Raw genomic sequence first — 25,995 nt, 5'->3', positions numbered from 1 at the left:
TGTCAATTGAAAAGTTTATTTTTTTCACCAGAGACATAATACAGCACCAGTTACAGGATACAAGCACTCAGACAATAGACAATTGGCCATTGTGGTATCAGCTTAGCTGGCTAATCATTTTCATACTGGAAAATGTTATTTGAAACTATTTAGTGGCAAATAGGAATATGATCATTTTTGAACTAAATAAGTAGTTTTGAACTGACTAGCATTCTACCTGAGTAAAGGTAAGCTAGTTATGCTCTTAGTCAGGTCTACTATACATTTCAGAAAAGCATGGAGATGCCTGTTAAACAAACTATGTCTGACCATCTAAAACCATGCTGTGGTGGATGGATACATGTGTTTCTATTTTTCTAATTTCCATTCACCATTCTTTTCACTCCATCTCTATCCTATCTTTCAGGAGAAAAGTGTATACTTGAGATATTATAGATATTTCCTGAGTGCCAAGCTAATGCCAATTCTGTTTATTTTTTTACCTCATCTTTGTGTTGTATTTTTCATCACCTTTACACTAACATTTAGATTGCTAACAGCAACAATTTTTAATAATAGCAATTAATAAGGTGGTAAGTTGGCAGAATCATTAGCACGTTGAGCAAAATGCTTAGTGGCATTTCATCCGTCTTTACACTCTGAGTTCAAATTCTACCATGGTGGACTTTGCCTTTCATCCCTCCAAGGTTGTTAAAATTAGCACCAGTTGAGCCGTGGGGAGGGGGAGATGTAATTGACTTACCCCCCCTCCCAGACTTGATGGCCTTGTGCCAGGTGATGACAAGCGATTGTGACCTTTGGCAATTTGCTGTGCTTTAGAAACCTCATCAAGCCAAGTGAAATCATAGTTGTGGCCTATGCCAGTGACACATAAAAGCACCCATGCTGGTGACATGTAAAAGGCACCCACTACACTACATTAGGCAATGATTGTGAAAGATATGTGGAGGTCAGAGAGAGTGAGTAAAGATGAGTTGAATGTGCAACATTAAAAGGCTGAATGGAAGTGATGTATGAAGGAGAGGTGGCTGTGCAAGTATTATTTTTATTTTGTTTTATATCATTATTTGTGAACATTAATATTACTGGTTACATGTTTCCAATGAGCCAGTTGCTGGTTCAAAACAGTTCTGACACCACGGCTGATAAAGAAATGTCTTTAACTAGGTGCAAACGACTTCTTTTGAAGAGCACTGGAATTTTCCCTTTCCTACAGTATCTATTATAATATAGGCTTACCCTAAAGTGTGTCTATTCTATTAGGTGGAGTAAAAGAAACCTGGACTAATTCTGTATTTGATCTATGTTCTGCATTAAAATTTTGCTATGGTGTGGTGACCTTGCCTAACATCTCTTTGGAGTTGATAAAAATAATTGTCAAGTTTTTTTTTTTGATTTAATTGGTAGTGTTCCTCTTTTAAAATCTTCAAATTTACGTTCTTCTCATAAATCCATTTGTTAATACAAGTTTTAAACAAGCTCTAGGAGACCTGAAATGCATTTTTGTACTATATCTTCTGTAGGTTCATGATCCTCATCATCAGCCTTTAACATCCATTTTCCATAATGGCATAGGTTAGACGGTTTGACCAGAGCTGGCAAACTGCACCAAGTTTCAGTCAGATTTGGCTTGGTTTCTATGACTAGATGCCCTTCTTAACTCCAACCACTTTACAGTGTGCTGGGTGCTTTTAATGTGGCATTGGCATGAGGACTTTTACATCACACTAGCATGAGTGCTTTTTGTGTGACACTAGCATGAGCAAAATAACCCATTAATTTCAGAAAGTTGGTGGATCTGTATTTGTGTTCCTGGAACAGTGTTTCGTTGCTGTATGTCATGTGAGAACGCACAAGACAACTAGAATTATGTTACTTACATGTATTATGAGTTTCATGCCTAAGGTTTCCAATGTAAGACATGTAAGATATGGTCAACCTAATTTGGCTTGGAAAGTTTCTTTGTATTTGTCTGAAAAATTGGAATAATATCCTTGTTTTGTTGGGGACAATTTACAGTCAACTAATTCAGGGTATTTGAAACTGAAAATGTAGTAGTTTTATGAGATACTTAGTAGAAACTATAAATTTGCCAATTCTTGCAGAATCAAATCTATGGTATATTTCTCTCTCTATCTATCTAACTTTTTAAGGAACATTGGCTTCAAGTAGGAAAAATATCAAATGAAACAATTATACAGTTTTAATTTTCACTGCATGACATCTCGAGTGTCTCCTACCATAACATCATGTTGACTAAAGCCTTGTGAGTGAAATCTGTTGAATATAAACATATATGTTGTGATATGTCAAGTTTATGGAGGCAATGTGACTTACAGAAAATACCAATTCTCTTTTTTGGCAGTTATTTAACATCAGTATTAGAATAACCATGAAATTTTATTTTAGACTTAAAGGGTTAAGTCTTTTTCCATGAAACTGGTTAATGAGGGATGATTTTGAGTTACCTTACTGTACACACACACTCTCTCAGTTAAACGTTCCTATATCAGTGAAACCCTACAACCATGTTTTGTTCTTTGTTTTTAGTCCTTTTTTTAATTTCTACTTTCTGACCCTCTGAACGTTTTAAATTTCTGCCAGTCTAACAAACTTACTTGACGTATCTAACCTCACTTTCATCTGATTCCCTGTCTTCTAAACTGTAATATTTCAAGTTGATTATTAATCTTAATTCCAGTTTTCCCCAATGCTCTATGGTATGAGAGTGTTAAAAAGTTCTGTTACTGTACATCTTTAGAATACAAAATAATAATCATTATTGTGAAGACATAAAATTCAGTCTAATATTTTTTATTTCTTGAATTTTCAATATATAATTATTATTATTATTGATAAAGTGAAAGCAAAAATATTTTTCATTCTGTCAGACATATGAGGCAAGCTATATAAAACTTCTATAATCCTTACTTGTACGTTTTCAATATGGCGTCGCACATAGACAGACCGTGATAATTGTTTATCAATGTTAACATGTATATCTATGGTAAGCAAATGTTTGTTACTTCCGGCCCTGCGCATTTCTGAGCCACGTCACAGCGAACCGATTCAGTCGTCTGAGACCAATATATATGTGACAATCATTGGCATTGCACTCAGTTTTCTCTCTCTGTGTCTCCTATTTTTTGTATTCTGCAAGCTTCATGTTAACATTTTTAAAAAATTAACTACGTAAAAAGAAAGGGGAAAAAGAGCAACAGAAAATTGATTGAAGGCTATTATTATGTTTCCTGGAATATTTCACTTGTCAAAGACTAAGCAGCTGGAGAGGCGTTGCGACGGATTCTGACAATAACAAGCAGCGAATTGCCAGTTTTCGGTCGTCTACATGTAATTATCCAACACATACGCACACACACACACACACATACTCACGTAGACTTACACATTTATCTGCATATTGACCGTAATTACACGTGTAGCTTGTAACAGCTACTATTATACACCCTCTTTGGTTATATAGATCTACATCAAATAAAAGCCGAAATGATTCTCATGACGATGATTGCACGTGTGGCCGACGGTCTGCCTTTGGCAGCGTCGGTCCAAGAAGATGAACAGGTTGGTCAACAACTCATCATCATTTAGTGTTTGAATAACTTATACACATATACATTTATCCTTATTGTTTCGCTTTGTTTTTCTTGTCGATAATTGAATTTATTAAACTGCATCCAAATAGCCTTACTGATAATAATGATTTCTCAGATTGATACAAAGCATCAATATTTTGAAAGGAACCATTTAGTATCTATATTACATACCTAGTATGTATTATTATTTTCTCTCTTTCTCTCTGTTTTTTGTCGCCCCCGAGAGGAATCATTTTATGTACCTGAAGACTTGAAAATATTCGCTGTTTTTTTTATTTTGAATGGACACAGAATTAGTTTTCGTTTGGTGCGATATATTAAATTAACTTGGCTCCAGAATACTATCTCTACCGGTAGACCACGTCAATGACAAGCGTTACTGTTTTTCTGAAACATTATTTTGACTGTTTCCAGTTTTCTCAAATAGATTATTGATGTGCAAAGCCTATCACATACATATTGGTATTGCTTAGTTTAATTTTTCTGAAGTCATAAACTTTTACACTTTTTTTGTTTTCTTAATTAGAAGGGGAGTAGGAACGGAACGTAACTGATTTACTCGATCGGTCTGTATATATTATCATACCGACGCTACCGGTATTTGAACTCAGAACAGCAGTATCTAACTTTAGTTATTATGGATTATCCAGACGGGTGTTTTATCAACGACACGTTACTAAGCAGTGTCCCTAAGGTTTGCTTCTGAATAATAAAACTCATTGTTGTATTAAGTAGAGGATTATAGTTTGATCCACTCTATCCCAATATTTTAATGATGGATTATTTCATTAATAATTTCTTTGTGTGCAAAAGTTACAGTTTTTATTGAAAGGATGCACTAGTTGGTACATCATCTAATACTTGACCGCCAGAGAGATGAAAATCAAAGTTCACCCTGGCGGGATCTGAAATACTACGACGTATTTACGTTTTGATTTATTCGGTGATCTCACAGTGTTGTCAACGTGCATCTCATTAATAAGTGGTTTCTATTTTATCATGATAATTTGCCAAGGATGATGAAGTGGTTTGGATCAACTCCGGCAGGATTTTAACTCTACATATTTTATATAAAGAATTTTGTGCAGTGTTCTTTCGTTATGTCCGTTAAGCAGTAAAACATTTTTAACGCTGTTTCTTTGGATTAAAAATTTTTATTGGGACAACCTGTTACTTCTTGTTTCTTAAGTTAAAAGTAATATTGTTATTTAAATACCTTATCCAGTTCGATTCTCCGGTTGTGCTTGTTAGCATTTTCAGTGTGAATTCATGATGATCATCTAAAAGGCATTAGACGTCAACGCGACATTATCTCACCTTCCCTTGTTAATCTAAAGTATTGGGCCTTCAAGAAAACATTTATGATGAAGATTCTGTAATTTCTTCTTGTCAAGTTTCAAAGTTCTCTCGTAATGCTTTTAGCGGTTTCGTTTCCCAGATGGAATTACTTTAACCACTTCCTATAACATACCCTTACTCAGTAAATCCGAAGTTTCATATCTGTTACATACTATCTATTGTTAAGAACGAATTTATTTGACAACACACACACACACGTTAACTAACGAGTTAGATGTATGGTCTCGGTGAATATCTGTGCACTATGTTAAAATCATACACGCATACACTAATTTTTAAGTACTTTTGCTTCGATTATCTGTCATATTTTTAAATAGATTGTTACTTTCGTCATTCAGTGACGTTGCTCCATTTCGATTCCTGACTGTTGTACTTTCGACACTGCTGACGTAGCCAAAACCATTAAGAAAAGCATTAGTGTCGCAGAATCCTGTTTCTCCGGTTACCCCCCCCCCCCTTCCTCACCCATCATTGCACTATCGAACTGCGTTTTTCTGCTTTCGTCAGTGATTTTCCTAAGTTTAAGATATGTGCCGTCCCTTGTATGAATACTGAATAATAGTGTGAGTTGTGTCATTTAATTCAAGCCCGCATTACCGCTAACTGACAGTGCCGGGTGTCACGACATCCCGGTTGGAAACGACTGGCTTAAGTGATCAGAAATATTGGGGATAGTAGAGTAGCCTGATTAAACGGTTTCGAATTTTGGCGGTGTGGGACCAGTTAATTATTTTATCGACTTTGGAAGAACGAAATGCAAAGATGACCGATTCCAGCGTAATTTGAACTAAACCTAAAGAGATGTAACTAAATGCAGCAATACATGTTCAATGTTCTACCGATTCTAACGGTTTTATATTTTTGTCTCGCCCTCTCTCACCCAAATGCTATTAGTTTTGATTTTGTCTTTCACCTCACTGTGGTCAACTCAAAATTAGTTATAGCCCAAGTTAAGACAACCAAGCAGAACACTACCACCTTATTAGCCATTGATCTTGTCACGTAATCCAAAGAATTAATAGTGTTTATTTCTTTTTTTAGCACAAATTATACCCCTACCACCACCCTTTCATTCTTGCTTACGTGTATCTTTTTTTTTTCTTCTCCCAACCCAATTTTAAAAATTGTCAATTGTGCAAAAAAACTGATTCCAGTGAACTAAAGGATTGTCAAATAAAAATTTATGGATAGATGAATTGAAGAGAAACTAGTTTAAAATTCTTTTAAATGTGGCATTCATTATTTCTTGACTACTCATATTCATTCCATATGTTAGCTTGTAACAAAGAGTAATATCATTAATATTAGTGTATTTGCTAGTACAACACAGAAAGAGGGAGATATACATAAAGAAAAAGACAATGATATAAACCAAATTAAAATATATTTATATAATTTGATATGTAAAGAACCTCACTAAGAAACACAGATGAAACTGCTTATAACAGAATCATTATCATGCTGGGCAAAATGTTTAGCGACATTTCATCCATCTTTACATTCTGAGTTCAAATTCTGCCAAGGTTGACTTAGCTGTTCATCCTTTTGGGGTTGATAAACTATGTACCAGCTGACAGTGTAATTGACCTGGCCTTTCCACTGAACTTGCTGGCTTTGTGCCAAAATTTGAAACCAATAATTTCTGTTAAAATGATCATTTATTGAACTTACAGTGATGTTGAAATCAACTTTAGAAATGAAACATTTTGAAGTTTGCTTCTACATTACATTTTGGTTGCTGACCATCTTCATCAGGCTTTCTTATTCCCAGATGGTATCGGATTGGATTTGAACTTGAAAGCCTGTTACTGAAAACTAAGAGTAATAATCATCATATCATATGCCCAGGCCTATTCCCTGTTTTTTGGTTTTTTTTTTTCTTAGGATTGGGTAGCCACAGCAAGACACACGCCAGGCATTCCATTCATTTCCCAGCTCAAAGGGGTGAGCTCCGTTCTATGCTCAGGTCAAGACATAGAACACAAGACCCAATAGCAGCAGTGGGGCCTGACAGCATATGCTGGTTTACCCCCCCCCCCCCCCCCCCCATCACATCATGCTGGTTCCGTACCCCTTTGAGCAACATGAAAATTCACTCAGCCATCCACAAACACTCTCCAAGCTTTCCTATCATGTATAAACTCTCTTGCCTCTCTCACTCCAACACCTCTAACTACCAAAGCTTACCTCACTCCATCCATCCACACAAATCGAGGTCTGCCTCTGATTCTGCTGCTTACCACTTCAGCCTTCATCACCCTCCTTACCATCCACTCCTCATCCATCCTCTCCATGTGGTCAAACTACCTCAACATTCGTCTATCCGATTTGGTTGTTAGGTTTTCCTTTGTTCCTGCTTGTCTTCGCACCTCCTCATTCCTCATCCTATCCATCCATCCATGTCACACCAACCATAGCCCTCAGACATCTCATCTCAAACACATCTAGTCACCTCCTTTCCACTTCTCTCACCCCCCACATCTCTGCACCATATAACATTGTCACAATCACATCACATTCTCATACATACCTCTTTTCGCTTTCATACTCAACCTTTTCTCTCTGAGCATACCTTTCACATCTCCAAGTATCTTACTCCTCTCCCTCACTCTGTATCCCAACCCCTCAGCCCCCCCCCCCCAACCACCGTCATATGTGATCCTAGATACTTAAAAATCACTTACCTCCTGTAACATCTCACCATTTATACTCACATCCATCCTACCAGCCCTTCCCTCTCTTGAACATCTCATCACCTTACTCTTAGCAACATTCATTTTCAGTTTCCTCCTCTCACACACTCTTCCAAACTCCACCACTAGTCTCTTCAGTTGTTCTTCTGAATCCACCACCAGTGCTGTATCATCAGCAAGCAACAACTGACTCACCTGCCATTTCTCTCCACTTTCTCACACCATTTGGGCTCCCCTACCAAAGGTTCTAGCATTTACATCTCTCACTACACCATCCATATATAAATTAAACAACCACAGAGACATCACACAAACCTGTCTTAACCCCACCTTCACATCAAACCACTCACTTCACCACCCACCCTAACACATGCCCTACTTTCTCTATAAAAACTCTGAACAACTCTCAACAATCTACCATCTACTCCATACAACCGCAACACCTGCCACATTGCATCCCTATCCACTCGGTCATATATGCCTTCTCTAAGTCCACAAAGGCCCTATACCTCCCTCCTTTTTGCCAAAAACTTCTCACACATCTGTCTTACAACCAATATTTGATCTGTACACCCCCTTCCACTCCTAAAACCATACTACTCCTCTCCTCGTATGTTCTCTGTCTGGTTCCTCACCCTAACAACCAGAATTCTCCCATACAGTTTACCAACCACACACAACAGACTTATATCCCTCATTTATCCATTAAGTATGTGTCAGTGGTTTAATGGATAAGAGTAGAACCACTCTTAGCTTGGAAATAAATATTCCTAGTTCAAATCCAGTTAAGTACATTTCTAGGTTCTAGGAATAAGACGCTTGATGATAATCGATGGTCAAACCAGCTGAAACAAGAATATTAAAAAAGAAAATTATGTCTAATGTTATTTGCCTGAGAAAAAATCATCTTAATAACTTGTCAGATGTTTAGACATTTAAAGAATCTGTGAGGAAATATTAAATTATTTTTTTTAATTTACTAAAACATTTCCTTAAAATGATTGAATATTAATGAAATTTTAAAAAGTGATCAGTCTAAATCTCAATTAAGGATGTAGTTTCAATATTGACTTGGAATATTTGCCTTATGTTGTTGATGCTTTGCTAAACAGAAAAAAACATAAATCTCACAACTTCCAATTTTCACTCCACCCCCAACAAGTGTTTAGGTCATTGCATATGTCACTACAAAAAACTGTGTATTATTTACAATTGACGGATATTTGTCCTCATCTTGTTTGTCGTTAACACAACGTTTCGGCTGATATAACCTCCAGCCTTCATCAGGTGTCTTGGGGAAATTTCAAACCTGGGTTCTTATTCCTAACGTATTTTTTCGATGTTGTTGTTGTTATTATTATTATTATTATTATTATTATTATTATTATTATTCAGGTCACTGCCTGGAATCAAACTCGGAATCTTGGGGTAAGTAGCCCATGGGCATATGGCGTAGTGGTTAAGAGCGTAGGCTACTAACCCCAAGATTCCGAGTTCGATTCCAGGCAGTGACCTGAATAATGATAATAATAATAACATCGAAAAAATACCTTAGGAATGAGAACCCAGGTTTGAAATTTCCCTAAGACACCTGATGAAGGCTGGAGAATATATAAGCCAAAACGTTGTGTTAACTAACAACAAACAAGATGAGGACAAATATCCATCAATTGTAAATAATGTACATAATTCTTCATCTCTTAAAAAACTGTTTGCTATCAAAAAAGTCTACTTGATCTGCATAAAAATGAATTTTCCTTATGGGAGAGGCAGTCATTGTGGTATTTTTCATTAGTCCTTGGTTATTATTGCAAGTTACTGATTGAAGTGTGCAAAAACTCATGACAATAGCATGCTGACCTTGCTTTGATAGATTACAGGAAGAATGCTTTTACTGATAACCCAGCAACCCATTAGAGGTTATGTGACATAGAATGTGAAGATCAATAAGATATAAAATATCCAAGTTTGTATTCTATCACTGTATTGTGTATATGCCAAGATGCTTAACTCACAAATAGCCCAATCTACCTAGCTTTAAATAGTTACTTGGGCAATAGTACTGTAAAATCTATGACTGTTTAAGTATATTAACCTACAGTGCTGAATTTAATTACTTTTATTCATATAGCTTAAAGTGAGGAGTTTTCTGCCTGATTGACACTCTATCAAGACACAAATATTTTCAATGTTGCTCCCATAACACAATGACTTACATGTTTTACTAGAAGATAGAGTAGGAGGGCTTATAGTTAGCAGTCTTAAGAAGGTTTTAGGATGAGGATTGAGTGTAATAAAAGAAATAAGCCTAAATGCTTTGATTATATTTAAATAGACTGATGCAGAGTTAATAAGTTCAAAGAAGCAGACAATTTATATAGTAACTAAAGAGACAAATAAAAATTTGAGAGTGGATAAGTGAATGTAGTGTTGATTTAGTGCAAATTTCCCTACCAAGCAGATAGTCTTTTCTTGATGGCTGTACAGAAATATATTTAATGGATATATGTAGAAAGGGTGCACAATTGTAGACAAGTAAGCAGTATCTTTGGACAGGGCAAGTTAGTAGAGATATGTTAGGGGCATATTTGCTATGTACTTGTTAATATTAATTTGCCATATTTTTAATATTGATATTTCTTAAATTGGCACAATCCAGTGCTACCTAGATGGATTAAACTAAACATTGTAAGCTACATTATCTGACACTCTGTCATTTCTGCTACTCCTGCTAACTTTTTCCTTAATTATAGTTTTAGAAGTCATCATCAGTTAATGTCCGCCTTCCAAGCTGGCATGAGTTGGACATTTTGACAAAACTGGCAAACCAGAGGATTGCACGAAGCTCCACTGTTTACTTTGGCATGGTTTTTTTTATGGCTGGATGCCCTTCCTAATGCCAGTCAACTCTGATTATCTCAACAATTAGTAAACAAAAACTCCCACCATCTCTTGAGATATTTAAAATCTAAAACAAGTAAAGGAAGTAACCCTAATAAAATCAGTTGATCAAAAATTTTGGACAATATATGTCCATGCTGATTGGAATGAATCTGGTTTTTAAAACCAAGTGCTGAAAGCAATGGAACTGTTCTAGTCTTATACAACCTTAGCAAAGAATATTCTTTGCAGTTGACAAGACTATGAGTGATCAATATATAGAAATAGAAAGACTGCAGTGATTCTAAATATTTCAAGACTTTGTGTCTATCCAACAAGAGAAATAGAAAATTGTTATGTTCTTTTTGATATACTGCAACAGTATATCATAACATTCTATGGTAGTGAATATACACCATGGAAACCGGGCCCATGAGCCTGGCTAGGCTTTGAAAGCGCGACGTTTATCATTTTATCTTGGTGCTCTACTGCTAACTACTATGAACCTATTAGATATATAAAAAACAAACTTATGTCAGCTGCCTTGAAATCCCAATGCATTTTTATGTGTCCATAGTTTATTTGGCTACACAGTATAGTGTTTCCATCTAATCCTTTTCTGCAACTTGAACTTGACCATTTTCCAGATAACAGGGTTTTATTTTGTTTCCTTACTAAAATTTATGTCTTTGCTCACTCAACCTTTAGTCATCATGATTTTTGACTCTGTTTTCACTTTCGGAAATTTTCCTCTAATTAGCCTTCAGGAATTCCCAGTCTTGATCTACTTTACACAGGAGAGAGTTGAGAACCATACACTAAATTTGTCTTGGGACTTGTTGCTAATTATCACAGTATTGCTGGTACAGCTGCACACAAATTATATAACATAGCCTTTATTTAAGAGTGTGTTTTGTGAAGCGTTTGGCTGTTATTTGCAGCAGATTGAAGAACAACTGAATTGTCATGTGCACTAACCAAAGCCTAACTATTTCTATATTAAGAGAAATAGTTACCATAGCTACAACACACCTGTTCTATTATTTATTAAAATATATTAATTAGGTGGTCTGTTGCAGTCCAGTTAAGATGTAACAAGTTCTATCTTTAGTTGTCTGTATTCATTCTTATCTTCATTGATCGTAACTAAGAGTGTGAGATGCATCTTACTGATGATGATGAGATTTCAGATAAACCTAAAAGTGCATAAAAACAAAACAAGTCTATTTTGAATAACTATTTAATTTGAACTGACTTTCTCTCTACCCATCATGTAACATATTTGTTTGGTGTAATTTAGCAAAATATTTTCATTATAATGGCAGTAAATATATTTCTTTAAATTGTGAGGCCATCCTGTACAAGCTCAGTTAGAGCATTAGACTAAAGGCCTTACATGTTCTTAGTTCAATCCCAAGTTTCAACATGTTAAGAAAGCTCTCATTTGTCCTTGAAATTATTACTAATCAACATTTCTATAGTTTAAATTGTTCTCTTTTTACTTTTATTTACATTTGACTACAGATTGTGTGTGTGTGTGTGTGTGCAATCATGGCTGTGTGGTTAAGAAATTTGCAGCCACATGGTATGGGGTTCAGTTTTATGGCACAGCATCTTAGGAAAGTGTCTTCTATTATAGCCTAAGGCAGGTCAAGTTTTGTGAGTGAATTATTTTGACAGAAACTGAAAGAAGCCCATCGTGAGTGTGTGTGTGTGTGTTTGCTGATATCTGCGTTTCTCCAAGAAAAATCATTGAGCTACAAGTGGTGATGTTGTCATTTCTTCTGTCAACACATTATCTGCTGGCTTTGCACTTTTAAACATATGTAGAACAAGAGATCCCTCACTTGAAAATCAAGTAAATGTTAGGGTCAGGAAGGGTACCTGGCTGTAAAATAATGCCTCAATAATACAGCCATCTAATCCATTCCAGGTATTAAAAAAATGAATGTAAGGTTGAACAAAACAACACAGATATATGTAGAGAGAGTATTTTTGAAAGTTAAGAGTAAGAGTTGACTGTTTCAAAGTTATCTCATCAACCAGATGTGCCAGTGCTTTGTTATTTCCCCTGTGAGCTTTTATCGTAAATTATATTTTAATTTTTATAGTCAGTATATTACCAATCTGCTTCTGATTTCCCACTAACACACACATGCACCTCTTATATTTGTATTGATCTATTATGTAAGTGTATTCTCTTACATGTATAACCTTTTTTTTTTCTCATTTTAGTCTGGGAGAAGTCTTTTGGAATACCAAAATCAAGCCAAACAATTGTTTAAGAAAATATGTGGTAATTCATCACCAACAACTAGACAGACATTAGAAACAGGGCAATATTTCTTCCAGTAAGTGAATTTTGTTGTTGTTGTTCTTCTTCTTATTATTATTATTATTAAGGTGGCAAGCTAACAGAATCATTACCATGCCAGGCAAAATGCTTAGCTTTTCTCCTGACTTAACATTGTAAGTTTAAATACTGCTAGGGTTGATAAAATAAGTACCAGTTGAATACTGGGGTCGATTAGATTGACTTAGCCCCTCCCAGTATTGCTGGCCTTGTGCCAAAATTTGAAACTTATTGTTGTTGCTATTAGGCTGGCACGCTAGCAGAATCATTAGCACGCTGGGCAAAGTGCTTAGCATTCCATCCATCTTTAAGTTCTGAGTTCAAATTCCACTGAGGACGACTTTGCGTTTCATGCTTTTGGGGTCAATAAAATAAATACCAGTCAAGTACTGGGGGTTGATGTAATTGACTTCCCTCCTTCCTTCAAAAACTGTTGACCCTTACCAAAATTTGAAACCATTATTATTATTCAGTGAGAGAGCAATGCATGCCATCAAAGTGACACTGGGGTACAAACATATGAAGCCCAGTACACCCATCATGACTGGGTGTATCCTCATGGATACACCCATCTAATAAGGATACACCAGGCACATGCATCACAACCATATGAGCATGACATGGTGATCTCGTATCAAGGGAAACAGCACATGACCTTGCAGGTGGGGCCCAGTTAGAATTTTCTTCAGGTTGAATAGCCCATCCCACTCAAAAGGTCCCTGAATAATGTTTGTTTAAGGATGATGAATGAAACACCTTTGTTTCCCAAAGAATTCATCTCAACACATGCCTATGATGCTCCCTCACTACTCCTGGTCATGATCAGAGATGTACATAATGTCAGCCACTACAGGACATGCTCAACTGGTTAAGGTCAAACAACTCTGTGGTATTGAGCAGAATATTTACTGTAGTTCATCTTTTATACTGAGACAAAACATGTACATGATAAGACTTCCAACCATTTAAGATCAGGAGCCATGAGAACTACTGCCTGGTACTGTATCAGGGTATTTATTGTTATTATTATTATTCAGTAGTCTTATTTTTATCACGTGCTTTCATTGCACTACTGATCACTGCTCTTGGGTATGTGCTGTGGTGCTCTTATTTTCACTGTATTGAAAGTGTTTATGTAGGATGTGTGCAGTGCCTAGGTAGTGCTATTTTCTGTATATTATTTACATTTGACGGATATTTGTCCTCATCTTGTTTGTTGTTAACACATTTCGGCTGATATACTCTCCAGCCTTCATCATGTGTCTTGGGGAAATTTTGAACCTGGGTTCTCATTCCTAGGGTATTTTTTGATGTTATTGTTATTATTCAGGTCACTGCCTGGAATCGAACTCGGAATCTTGGGGTTAGTACCCCACGCTCTTAACCACTACACCATATGCCTGCCTGGAATCAAATTCAGAATCTTGGGGTTAGTAGCCCACACTCTTAACCACTACACCATATGCCCAGGCATATGGCGTAGTGGTTAAGAGTGTGGGGTACTAACCCCAAGATTCCAAGTTTGATTCCAGGCAGTGACCTGAATAATAACAATAATAATAATGATAATAATAACATCAATAAATACCTTAGGAATGAGAACCCAGGTTCGAAATTTCCCCAAGACACCTGATGAAAGCTGGAGAGTATATCAGCCAAAATAAGATGAGGACAAATAGCCATCAAATGTAAATAATGTGCATAATTCCTCATCTCTTAAATATAGAAATGTATTCTCTGTATGTTATGTACATTCATAAGTCCTGTTTTGGTTATGTATTTGTCTGAATGTTTTTTAATCATACCTAATGCACCTATTATGATAGGGATTGTTTCTGTTTTTAGGCTCCATATTCGGGTTACCTCTATTTCCAGATCTTTGTATTTTGAGAGTTTCTCTGTTTCTTTTAGAGATACATTGTCATCTGTTGGTATTGATACATCGATTAGAAGGCAATTTTTCCTTGATGATCTCTGACAACTATAACTGGTTATTATCCTTGATTTCTCTATCTGTATGCATTGGCATATTCCAGAGTACGGTTGCTTTGTCATTTTTTGAGACCTTTTCTGGAGTGCGCCTATACCATCTTTTTTCTGTTATCATTCCGTAGTGTTGGCATAGCTTCCAGTGTATCATTGATAATAATGATAGAAACAGCAGGACACTAAATTAAATTAATTACGCTGTTAGGATATGTTATACTTTTTGCACATGCTCCAGGCATTCATCTTTTGCACAGACAGAAACTGCAATGCTAATAGAGATGGCAGTTTTTTTAAATTCTTCCACCCGTTTCGTACTGTAACTACAAAGTATGATTACATCCAACACTAACTATGACCACAGGGTAACAGAAACTACCTACTTGCTCTAATGCACACCTGAGCAGTCCATGGATTTTTCATTTCATTGTGTACTTATTGGTAACTTCTGTGCATCTATTGCATCTAAAGTCCTGGTTGTTGAAACAGTGCATTTGTGAGCTTGTGGTTAAAACATGTATATGAGTGAAGTGAATCTTTTTGAATTTATGTGTAACAACCATAGTACTCAGTTGTGTAAGCACAAGAGTGTTCTCACTTCTATTCCCACTTGCTTTTCTGTAACTTTTTTAATAGTTTGATCTGGCGGAGGAGGTGGTGCCTATGGTCCCGCCATAGGTAGGTGAGGCAGACAGTTAATGTTCTTGAACAACCGTAGAAAATCATGGGCTGAGAGAGGATTCCACAAAGCTGTAGAGAAGGAAGGATTGGGTATGACTGAAGATAATAAAGAGGAAGAGTGACATAACATGAGCTGCGTAGTAGTGGCCAGTGTTGAAATGATAGAGGAGATAGCATAATTGAGTTAGTGATAACAACAATGATAATTATAATAACTTTTCTCTTATAGGCGTAAGGCCTGAAATTTTGGGTGAAAAGGACTACTCTTTTTATCAACCCTGAAAAGATGAAAGGCAGTCAACTTTGGCAGTATTTGAAATCAGAACATAAAGCATTTTGTCCAGTGTGCTAACAATTCTGCCAGCTCACCACAATGATAATAATAATAATAATAATAATGGTTTCAAATTTTGGCACAAGGCCAGCAGTTTTGGGGAAGGGGCTAAGTTGGTTACATTGACCCTAGTTCTCGACTGGTACTTATTTTATTGATCTTGAAAGGATGAAAAGCAAAATCGACCTCTGTGGAATTTGAACTCAGAGCATGCAGACGAACGAAATAGTGTAAGCATTTTGCCTGGCGAGATGTTGATAATAAGACCAGAGAATTAGAGATAAGAGATGGTCAATTAAATCAACTCCAACACTTGACTGGTACTTTATTTCACTAACCCTGGAATAATGAAAGCTAAGTTGACCTATGGTAGATTTGAACTCAGACGATAGAGAGAGGTAGCAAATACTACAAAGCTGTTTCTCCAATGCTTTAATGATTCAGCCAGTCTGTTAATAATAATAATAATAATAATAATAATAATAATAATGGTTTTGAATTTTGGCACAAGGCCAGTAATTTCAGGGTGGTGGGTAAGCCAATTGCATCAATCCCAGTACTCAACTGGTGCTTATTTTATTGACCCCGAAAGAATGAAAAGCAAAGTTGACCTTCGCAACATTTGAACTCAGAACATAAAGATAGACAAAATACTGCTAAGCATTTTACCTGGCATGGTAATAATTCTGCCAGCTTCCTACCTTTAATAATAATAATAATAATTTCAAATTTTGGCACAAGGTTAGCAAGTTCAGTGGGGTGATAAATTGATTACATTGACCCCAGTATTCAACTGGTACTTATTTTATTGATCCTGAAAAGAGGAAAGGCTAAGTCAACTACAGCGGAATTTGAATTCAGAATGTAAAAATGGATGAAATGCCACTAAGCATTTTACCCTATGTGCTAAAAATTCTGCCAGCTCACCACCTTGAGATTATTAATCTTTTCTGCTATAGTCACAAGGCCTGAAATTTGGGAGGAGGGGACTAATCGATTACATCAACCCCAGGACTTGACTGGTATTTATTTCATCGACCCTGAAAGGATGAAAGGCAAAGTTGACCTCAGTGGAATTTGAACTCGGAAATAGCGACACAAAATACTGCTGAGTATTTCACTTGGTGTGCTAACGATTCTGCCTGCTTGCCACCTTAATAATAATTATACTTATTTTTATAATATTGTGAGTAGTAAATTGACAGAAATAATGACTTATAGACTAATTGCTTAAAACATTTAGTTCCTTCCCTCTACTTTGTGTTCAACTTTTTGTTGTTTTAGTAATTTAGGTACCAGTTGTGCATTATGATGTAATAAAATGTCATTATAATTGCCCTGTTGTTGTTTGAAATTATTATTATTATTATTATTATTATTATTAAAACTCAGTTATGGTAGTGTAGCAGTAGATTGTTGATGAACCAAAGCTGTGGCCTGGTTATTGGTTCTCTTTTGGTTCTGCTTCACTTACATCACTTCTGCTCTTTAAAGTGCATGGTGGATTACACAATTCTAGAATCAATCTCTGAAAAGTCTTGGGCTCCATGTCTAGTTATGAAGTCATTATTGGAATTATTAATTAAAAACATGAATGACTGACTTGATTGGTCAACTAATTGTAGACATTGTATTGCTTTTGGCCAAGACAGTTACCTCTCTGCAGTTAAGTTGCCCTAGCCATATGTTGGTTGTTATTGTTTCACTCTAGGACAACCCCAATCAAGCAGAACTCTGATCAAAGGCATTCCAGTTGTGACCATCTTCTACTTTTAGGGTTTTCTTGGAACATATCTAAAAAACAATGGGGTGTGATATGAGGGACATATAGTTAAGTCAGTGAGGAAGCCTCTGTTCAGTCAAGTAATTGTGTAGGGACTCCTTTGATGATTCACTCTATGTAAGTACCTCAAGATGGCATAGATTGCCAATAAGATAAAAATACTGAGTGTTTTATAAGGTGCCAAAGTTGTACTGAACACACACACACACACACACACACTCTCTCTCGCCCTCTCCCCCCACTCTACTCTCTCCCTCTCCCCCCACTCTACTCTCTCCCTCCTCTTTCTCTCTCACACACACACACACAAACACTTCCTATAGAAATATGCCCAAATATAGTTAAACAATCTCTCTCTGCTTGTATTTTGTAAAATACAAAAGATTAAGGGAATCAAATATAACAAAGCTCAGAAATGTAGACTTTAATTCAACCAGATAAGTACTTGGCCTGCTTCCAGAAGCTCTTACAGCCAAACTAATGCCAGTGTTGAGCTTTTTTACTTCTTTGGTTATTTTCAAGACTGAGACTTGAAGTAGAAAGAGATATCCAGACACCTAAAGAGCATAGGGTTTCCATGCATAATAATGCCCAAATCTTTCCTGAACCATTTGTCTATAGTCAATTACAAAAGTTTTCATTTTTGTAAATAGAAAACAACTTGAAACCTTTAAAACAAAGAAAACCAGTAGTATAGCAACAATTCTTAGTAGCTGAAGGCAGAAACACTTTTGACACCCAGTAACACCTTAACAATCATAATAGGCCAGAAAATTTTGCACCCTTTCGCACCTGAGCCCAGAGGAGAGCAGGAGGAAAGCTGTCTTGCCTTATATCCCCTTGCTACATCTTTGTGAAAGACACAAGGAGAGTTGCCAATATTTGCCATAAGGTTGCAGAATTTCTATCACAATGAAGCTTAAGATAATTTTCCACCAAACTCTTCAGCTATGTAATGATCCAATAACATATTCTACCAAATGCAGTTGCCTCAGGATTCCATTAAACAATTCTTTACTACCTTAAGTAATGGTTCTACAAATTCCAAAACAAGCTGCAGGTGTGGCTGATAATAAAATTCAACCATATCCATCATCCCTATACTAAAAGGGTAAAGACTCCTTTTCAGTCATGAATGACCATGAAAGTTACCTCTGAGGCACAAGTCCGGGCAAAGTTGTTACGGAAGTCCAGCAGTCACCCGTACATACCAGCCTCTCCTCTCCATGCCACCAATGTTATCCAAGGCAAAGGCAAACCTGATACAGCTTGGCACCAGTGATGTTGCAACTCATTTCTACAGCTGAGTGAACTGGAGCAACATGAAATAAAGTGTCTTGCTCAAGAACACAACACAGCCCGGTCTGGGAATTAACCACTGAGCCATGCGCCTGTACATAGACAATCGATATGATATAACTTAAAATTTACTTGGTATTTTATTATTCTGCATTCAGATATTTCCAAATTCATAATTATCAATGTAAAGCATGTAAATTATTATGGCAGGCATAATCAGCTAGTTACTGACACACTTTACACACTTCCCTTACACGTGCAGGGACTGGACACCAGAACCATATAACCCCCACCTCTCGTACATGTAATATTTACAAGCACGTAAAAATCAATAGCCATCTGTTGTCTGTGTTTTCCACTTCATAATATATATATTATACAGTGACAACTGGTTTGGCCAATAGGGAAACAACAAATGTGATGGAACTAGTTCCCCCCCCCCCACAATGATTTACGTTGGGAAGAACGGACTGCTCACATGATTTGTGCATTCTCTTCAACACTGGCCAAGTGGATATGGCTGGTGTTCAATTTGAACAGCTGCTAGTAAATACCTGAAAGAAAAATACAAAGGAGATCCAGGAGATCAATGTCTTGGAAGGATTAGGAAAACACACATGTACAGAAAGAGAGGTTGCTTAAGTGTGAGAGAGAAACATTAAACGGAATTGAAAATGAATTTGATTGACATACAAGGAACCATCTCTACATAGACATTAACAAAAATAGACACCACATAATGAGAGAAAAAGTGAAGAAGAAAATAAGCAGAAAGAGTTCAAATGAAGTTATCTCTCTTTATATGATGAAGAAACAGCGAAAGTTTTATTAACAGAAAAAAATTGCTATGCTAATTTATCCAAAATATAGCTTTATTCAGTTTTTCATTTGACACTTATCATTAATGATTCCCAGGAAGATAGTTGTTATGTTGAGTAAAAGCAATTTTTATGGCACTAAAACATCTAATACTGAATAACCAGTACTCACAAATACACATTGTTTTAATTTGAAATGATGGGTGCATCAAAAGTTTTTTATTTTTCTTAAACATTGATGAATTTTCTTATTATTTTAGTGTTTGTAATTTAAATACTTGCATTAAATTTCCCCAGCTGAATGCTTTTCCAATCACTAATCATTTGACTATGACATGATTTTGGCATCTATTTCCTGTTAATAGTCTGAGACAAACTATTGTGTCTTAGCAAAAGGCAAACCATAATGGCTTAATTGGAAACTATATGTAATATTCATTACAAAGGCTGTTTCCATTGCTAATAGCAAATAATCATTGGATGCCTTGAAGGGTTTTTAGTCTAATGATTCAACCTCAGTACTTCTTTTTTAAAGCCTGGCACTTATTCTAACAGTCTCATTTGCCAAACTGCTAAGTTACAGGGATAGACACAAACCATCACTGGTTGTCAGTCAGCTGGGAGACAAACATATATGCAAACACTCACACACACATATATACGACCGGGCTTCTATCAATTTCCATCTACCAAAGACACTTACCCAAGGTGCCACCCAGGACCATGGTGCCACACAATGGTATTGAACCCAAATGTGACTGTTAAGCAAACTACTTTACTACATAATTAGGCACATAGTTCATAGTTGCCACTACAATATCATTTTGAAGCAATCATAAACACTTAGACATATCAAGAATACTTGTTGTAAGGCAATCACATATCTATAGGCAGAACTATAGCCCATAGGCTATATTTCTTGAATGGGCTAGAAAAATGTTTAGATCCCGTTGTATGAGGGAACTGTAATACGGGGAAATAAGAAATGGTTTGCCTACCTTCTCATTGTCTGCCATCCAGCTGTACTCAATCCAAAACTTGCACCCAGCAAGTAGCAGCTGCTAATACCAATCCCTCTCAGCTCGTTCGCCTCATGTCTGTTCACTGCAAGCAGCTTAGGCAAAAGAGGATGACCCTGGTCTTCCTTCCCTCACTTCCTCTCTCTTGCTTCCTGTTCTGGTCAGGCCCCTTGACCATTGATGTCACAGCCCTTTCCTTCAAGCTCATCTCATCTCTACAGATCCAAACAGTTACAAAGAGTATTACTCAAATATTTATTATGGTGCACCTACTATACTCAAACATTCTGGACCACATCCCCAGACCTCCATCTGCCTAATAAGTAAGACTTCTCATGCTGATATGTTGTGTTCATCTGCTAATTTGCACTCCCATAACAACATAGTATGCTACTCTGAACTTGCCAACTCTACCAGCTTCATCCAAAACTATGTATCTACCATTCCTGTTGTCATCCCTAATGTGTCCTTTAAACTCATACCAGTCTTTCCACCTCATGAATCAAACCTACTCAATCTTACACTCTGCTTTCAATTTCCAATGAACATAACCCTCAGGAATTAAAGCTGAGTACAGTGTTATTAACCCTTTAGTATTCAGATTATTTTGTCATATGTAATGCTTATTTATTCACATTGTTTTGAATTAATCCTTCATTATCTTGTAGCTTCAAGATTTCAATGATGTGATTGTAGATATTTAGAATGACATCGGAGGGTAAGTGTGGGGAGCCAGATCTAGTTAGGGTGAACAGAAGTTAGAATATTTGCACCAGATATTGCCAGTTTAAATGCTAAAGAGTTATTGCCCAAGAGTTAAGGGCAATGCTTTCATCTTAAGACTAATTCTTTTTAATGCTAGTTCAGTGAAACATAAACATGTCCATACAAAAATAGCTCAGCAGTGATTGCCACACTCAATCTGAATTATCTGTTTGGTTGCTATCCATGTCTAGTGAAGCTTTATTTATCTTTGATTTGGCTTCCACCAAAACTTTCAATTTTATGAAAATTGTTTGACATGTACTGTTGATTTACTGTTAGACTTTGTACTGCACAGGCTGTAGTGTGACATCTGATATGTACAAATACTACAGATTATAGCTGAGTGTGTCATAGGCTAATGTCCACAATTGGATCTGCTTCAAAAGAGTTGACTATAGCTACATGACATTAACAATATTGCACCTATAATAGCAAGATTTGAATTCTTAACTATGTAAACATTGAACTCTCTCTTTCTCTGTCTCTCTCTGTCTCTCTCTCTCTCTCTCTTATATATATATAAGAACATAATTGATAAACACCTCAATGTGAACAATAAATACGCAGAAATATTTAAGAACAAAATAAGAATAGGCCACAGCCTGACATGTAACTTAGCTACCATAATAGCATCTATTAATAAGAAATTAGACGCATTCTATACAGCTAGAAACACCACGAACAACCAAATCAACAACCCCCCAAATAATAGAACTAACTCTAACCCTAATCCAACACCCCTTACTAGGAGGGACGCACACCAAAAAAACAATAGGACCACACAACAACACACAGACATAGACACCCCTTACAACCTATGTGGCTGTAGAGACAGGAATAAATGTAATTTCTCCAATAGATGCAAGACAGATAATATAGTTTACCAATGTGACGTACAAACAAACAGCCACACTAAATCTTACATTGGGGCCACGAAAAACCAAATACGTCTTAGATATAACGAGCATGTATCCAGTTTTAAAAACAGAGATAAGGCAAATTCAACAGGGCTTAGTAGGTATATCTGGGAACTAAACGACAATAAGATAGAATATAAACTAAAGTGGCACATACTAAAAGTAGCTAATTCCTATAACCCAACTAACAGATGCTGTCAGCTCTGTTTAACTGAGGGCCTTGAGATCCTAACGGCTAAGAACAACCTATTAAACAGGAGATATGAATCTAGTCTAATCTGTCTTCACACTACTAAATACTCATTCTCTAAGTATAATTAAATATATAATACACTACACCTCCTAAGCTAAACTAAATATGCATAAAAGAACTTTCCCTCTAAGTATTATTAATTAAAAGTAGATACGAATAAGACCAGAGTTAGCCCCCTTTTCACCTAAATTTAAGGTTGCTTCCCTGTACTAACACCGCCAGTGCTATATATATACGACGGATCCCTCAATCATAAAATCACGTGGAGATGCATTTGATTAAAACCGGAATAATGAACTTAAACAGCACCCATCCTACATCCCCTTACAGGAAGACCAACACAACTTAAACTAAAACGTAAGGCTTTCTCTACCTATCGCTATTATTACACCACCATATACATTAATATACCCACCAATCACTTCTCATACATCCCTCGCACCACGAACTCTTAACATACTCCTCAACATTCTGATGAGATCTGCCAAACCATTGGCTAGATTGAAACGTACGTAAATGACTATTACATAACATTCACAATGACTCACTACATAACCTCAACCTCTACAATGACTCATTACATAACCTCCACACAATAAAACAACAGCTAACTAGCCCAACAGAATTGCTTCTTCTTGTATTTGTTGCTCCATTCTCCACATAAATATATATATATATATAGCATCAGAGATACCCGGCCCTGCGTGGGATTAAAATTGCAAAGTTTTTTTTATTGTTTTACTTGTTTCAGTCAGGTGACCTCAGCCATGCTGCAACACTACCTTAGGCTGAAAAATTCGACCAAAGGATTTATTTTTCTAAGCCTAGTACTTATTCTATCAGTGTCTTTTGCTGAACTGTGGGAAACTAAACACAGCAACATTGGTTGTCAAGCAATGGTTGGGGTAGAAACACAGACACACACATGCACACACAAATATACACATATATACAATAGTCTTCTTTCAGTTTCCATGTACGAAATCCACTCGCAAGGCTTTGGTCGGCCTGAGGCTATAATATATATATATATCCATATATATATATATATATATATATACACACATACATCCGTATATATATATATATATATATATATAGTACCTGTGTATATAAGATTGACCAGTGACCGGTCTGTCAAAATGCTAGAAGAAACTCACTTAAAAAATTCTCAAATACGGATTCAGCAGAGCAAAAACAGGCGGGCTAGACCAGTGAAAATTGTACATACCTCGATTATCTGCAGACTATAGTTTCAAAATCAACGTTTTCAAAATAAAAATGTCTATTTATCTTCAGTACAGATTGCCGATATTTTTACAATCGAACAGAATCTCGTGCTAGTTGTCTTCAACTAGTGAAAGCGTGCACGTGATTCTATCCATTATAAAGATTAAAATTCAAAAGTCTTAGTTTTGGCGCGCTGAATCTGGAAAATATCTCTGCAGAAAATAATTTCTGCTTTGAATTTACCAACTTTGAGAAATGTGATTATGGTTAATTAACATAATATGGTAAAAATTCGATATTAATTAATATCAATTTAATACCAGGAAACTAGCACATTAAAAGAATCAGAAGGCTCTTGAAAAAATTTTTTGGGAGATCCTGAAAAGATTATAGTACCTGTGTATATAAGATTGACCAGTGACCGGTCTGTCAAGATAAATAGACCGGTCACTGGTCAATCTTATATACACAGGTACTATAATCTTTTTAGGATCTCGAAAAAAAATTTTTCAAGAGCCTTCTGATTCTTTTAATGTGCTAGTTTCCTGGTATTAAATTGATATTAATTAATATCGAATTTTTACCATATTATGTTAATTATATATATATATATATCATCAGAGAGAGAGAGAGAGGTTATCAAGAAGATTTAGCATTGAGGCGAAAGAACAAATTAACTATGTATAGATACAAGCTAAATAAATAAACAATTTTTAGTTTTAAATACTTGAATTATTATACATTTTCTATTAATCTTCTCTATTGATGTTACTAAGTTGTATATATACTTCATCATAGTTTTTAGTGATTAAGCTATTTTATATCCTTTTCTATGGTGTTCTACCCTACCTGATCATTTTATTACTTTTAATACTTTATAACTAACTTTAAAGAAACCCAAATTTTGTACCCCTATAAATTCATACTTAGCTTGTATATAAAACAATATGGGTATCTTCACAACTTAAGATTAAATTGCTTAGATTATAATTAAATTAATATATAGTTAATTTGTTCTTTCACCTCAATGCTAAATCTTCTTGATAACCCTGAATTTTAACTTTATACAATATGGCTATATTGTTTTTAATAGTTTTAGTAATTTATTTATTCCTTTCTTAAAGTATATTCACTGCTTAAAATAAGCTGCTTAGATTATAATTTAAAGAATATATAATTAGCATGTTTTTTCACCTCAATACACCTTTATTAAATAGCAGTATATACAAATTGATCAATCTTCATAGATACCATCTGATAAGTTAGTATTTAAGTATATAATGTGTATAAATATTAAACTATTTCAAGATAATTTCTTTTCCTCCCTCTATTGTGGTAAAATTTTGGTATATACTCAAAAGTATTCAAAAAACTTTTTATCCTTTTGTTATAATATTCTTCTTAGTAATCTTCTGAATAACCCTAAATTTTAACTTTATACAATATGGCAATATTGTTTAAAATATTTGACTATAGTACCACATGATATGATTTCCCCTGTTTCATTATCAATGGTCTGCTAGTGGCTTGCCCCTTTAATTGTCAGCTAACATCTTGATTTAAGATTTCCTTTACCAAATCTCATGATATTGCTTCAGATAAATCTTGATAGTTTTTATGACTATACCCACTATGATTTCTGTCGACTCCCTCAGCCCACTTCATAACAGGCATTGCTCCTTGCTCTTTTGGCCTTAGATATACACAGATTTGTTAAACTAGTCTATAAATAAAAACTGACCCCATAAAACAGTGACAAGCAAAATCTGAAACAAGTCTTTCTTCCTGATACCTTAGTAGCTTCAAAGCTGAAGTGAAAACAGCATGTTCTCTGTCTATCTCCTTACCTTGGAGATTTTAGGTAAAATTATACTAATGTGTCCATCTGTTATAATTTAATTAAATTCTATGTTTTTATGCAGCTGAGGATTGCTCTGCATTTAAACTGATGTAATGATTGCATTGTTCAATTAAATGGAGTTGTTTGAAACAATTGTACTGCATGACAACT

The 25,995-nt window shown here is 35.7% G+C and overlaps 1 protein-coding gene across 1 annotated transcript in view; it reads left to right on the top strand.

Moving 5' to 3' along the window:
- The first annotated feature begins 3,046 nt into the window (after positions 1-3,046).
- The window catches only part of LOC106881996 (vesicle-trafficking protein SEC22b), a 31,865-nt gene continuing 8,916 nt past the window's right edge, over positions 3,047-25,995 (top strand). Inside the window, exons 1-2 of the mRNA XM_014932537.3 lie at positions 3,047-3,582; positions 12,782-12,897. Coding sequence (XP_014788023.1) covers positions 3,508-3,582; positions 12,782-12,897 — 191 coding nt within the window. The 5' untranslated portion in view covers positions 3,047-3,507. The remainder of the gene's footprint in view (positions 3,583-12,781; positions 12,898-25,995) is intronic.

Source organism: Octopus bimaculoides, chromosome 1 (assembly GCF_046866305.1).
Source record: "Octopus bimaculoides isolate indiv1 chromosome 1, ASM4686630v1, whole genome shotgun sequence".
NCBI lineage: Eukaryota > Metazoa > Mollusca > Cephalopoda > Octopoda > Octopodidae > Octopus > Octopus bimaculoides.
The sequence above is the reverse complement of the archived record's forward strand: the minus strand, read 5'-3'. Positions and strand labels throughout refer to the sequence as shown.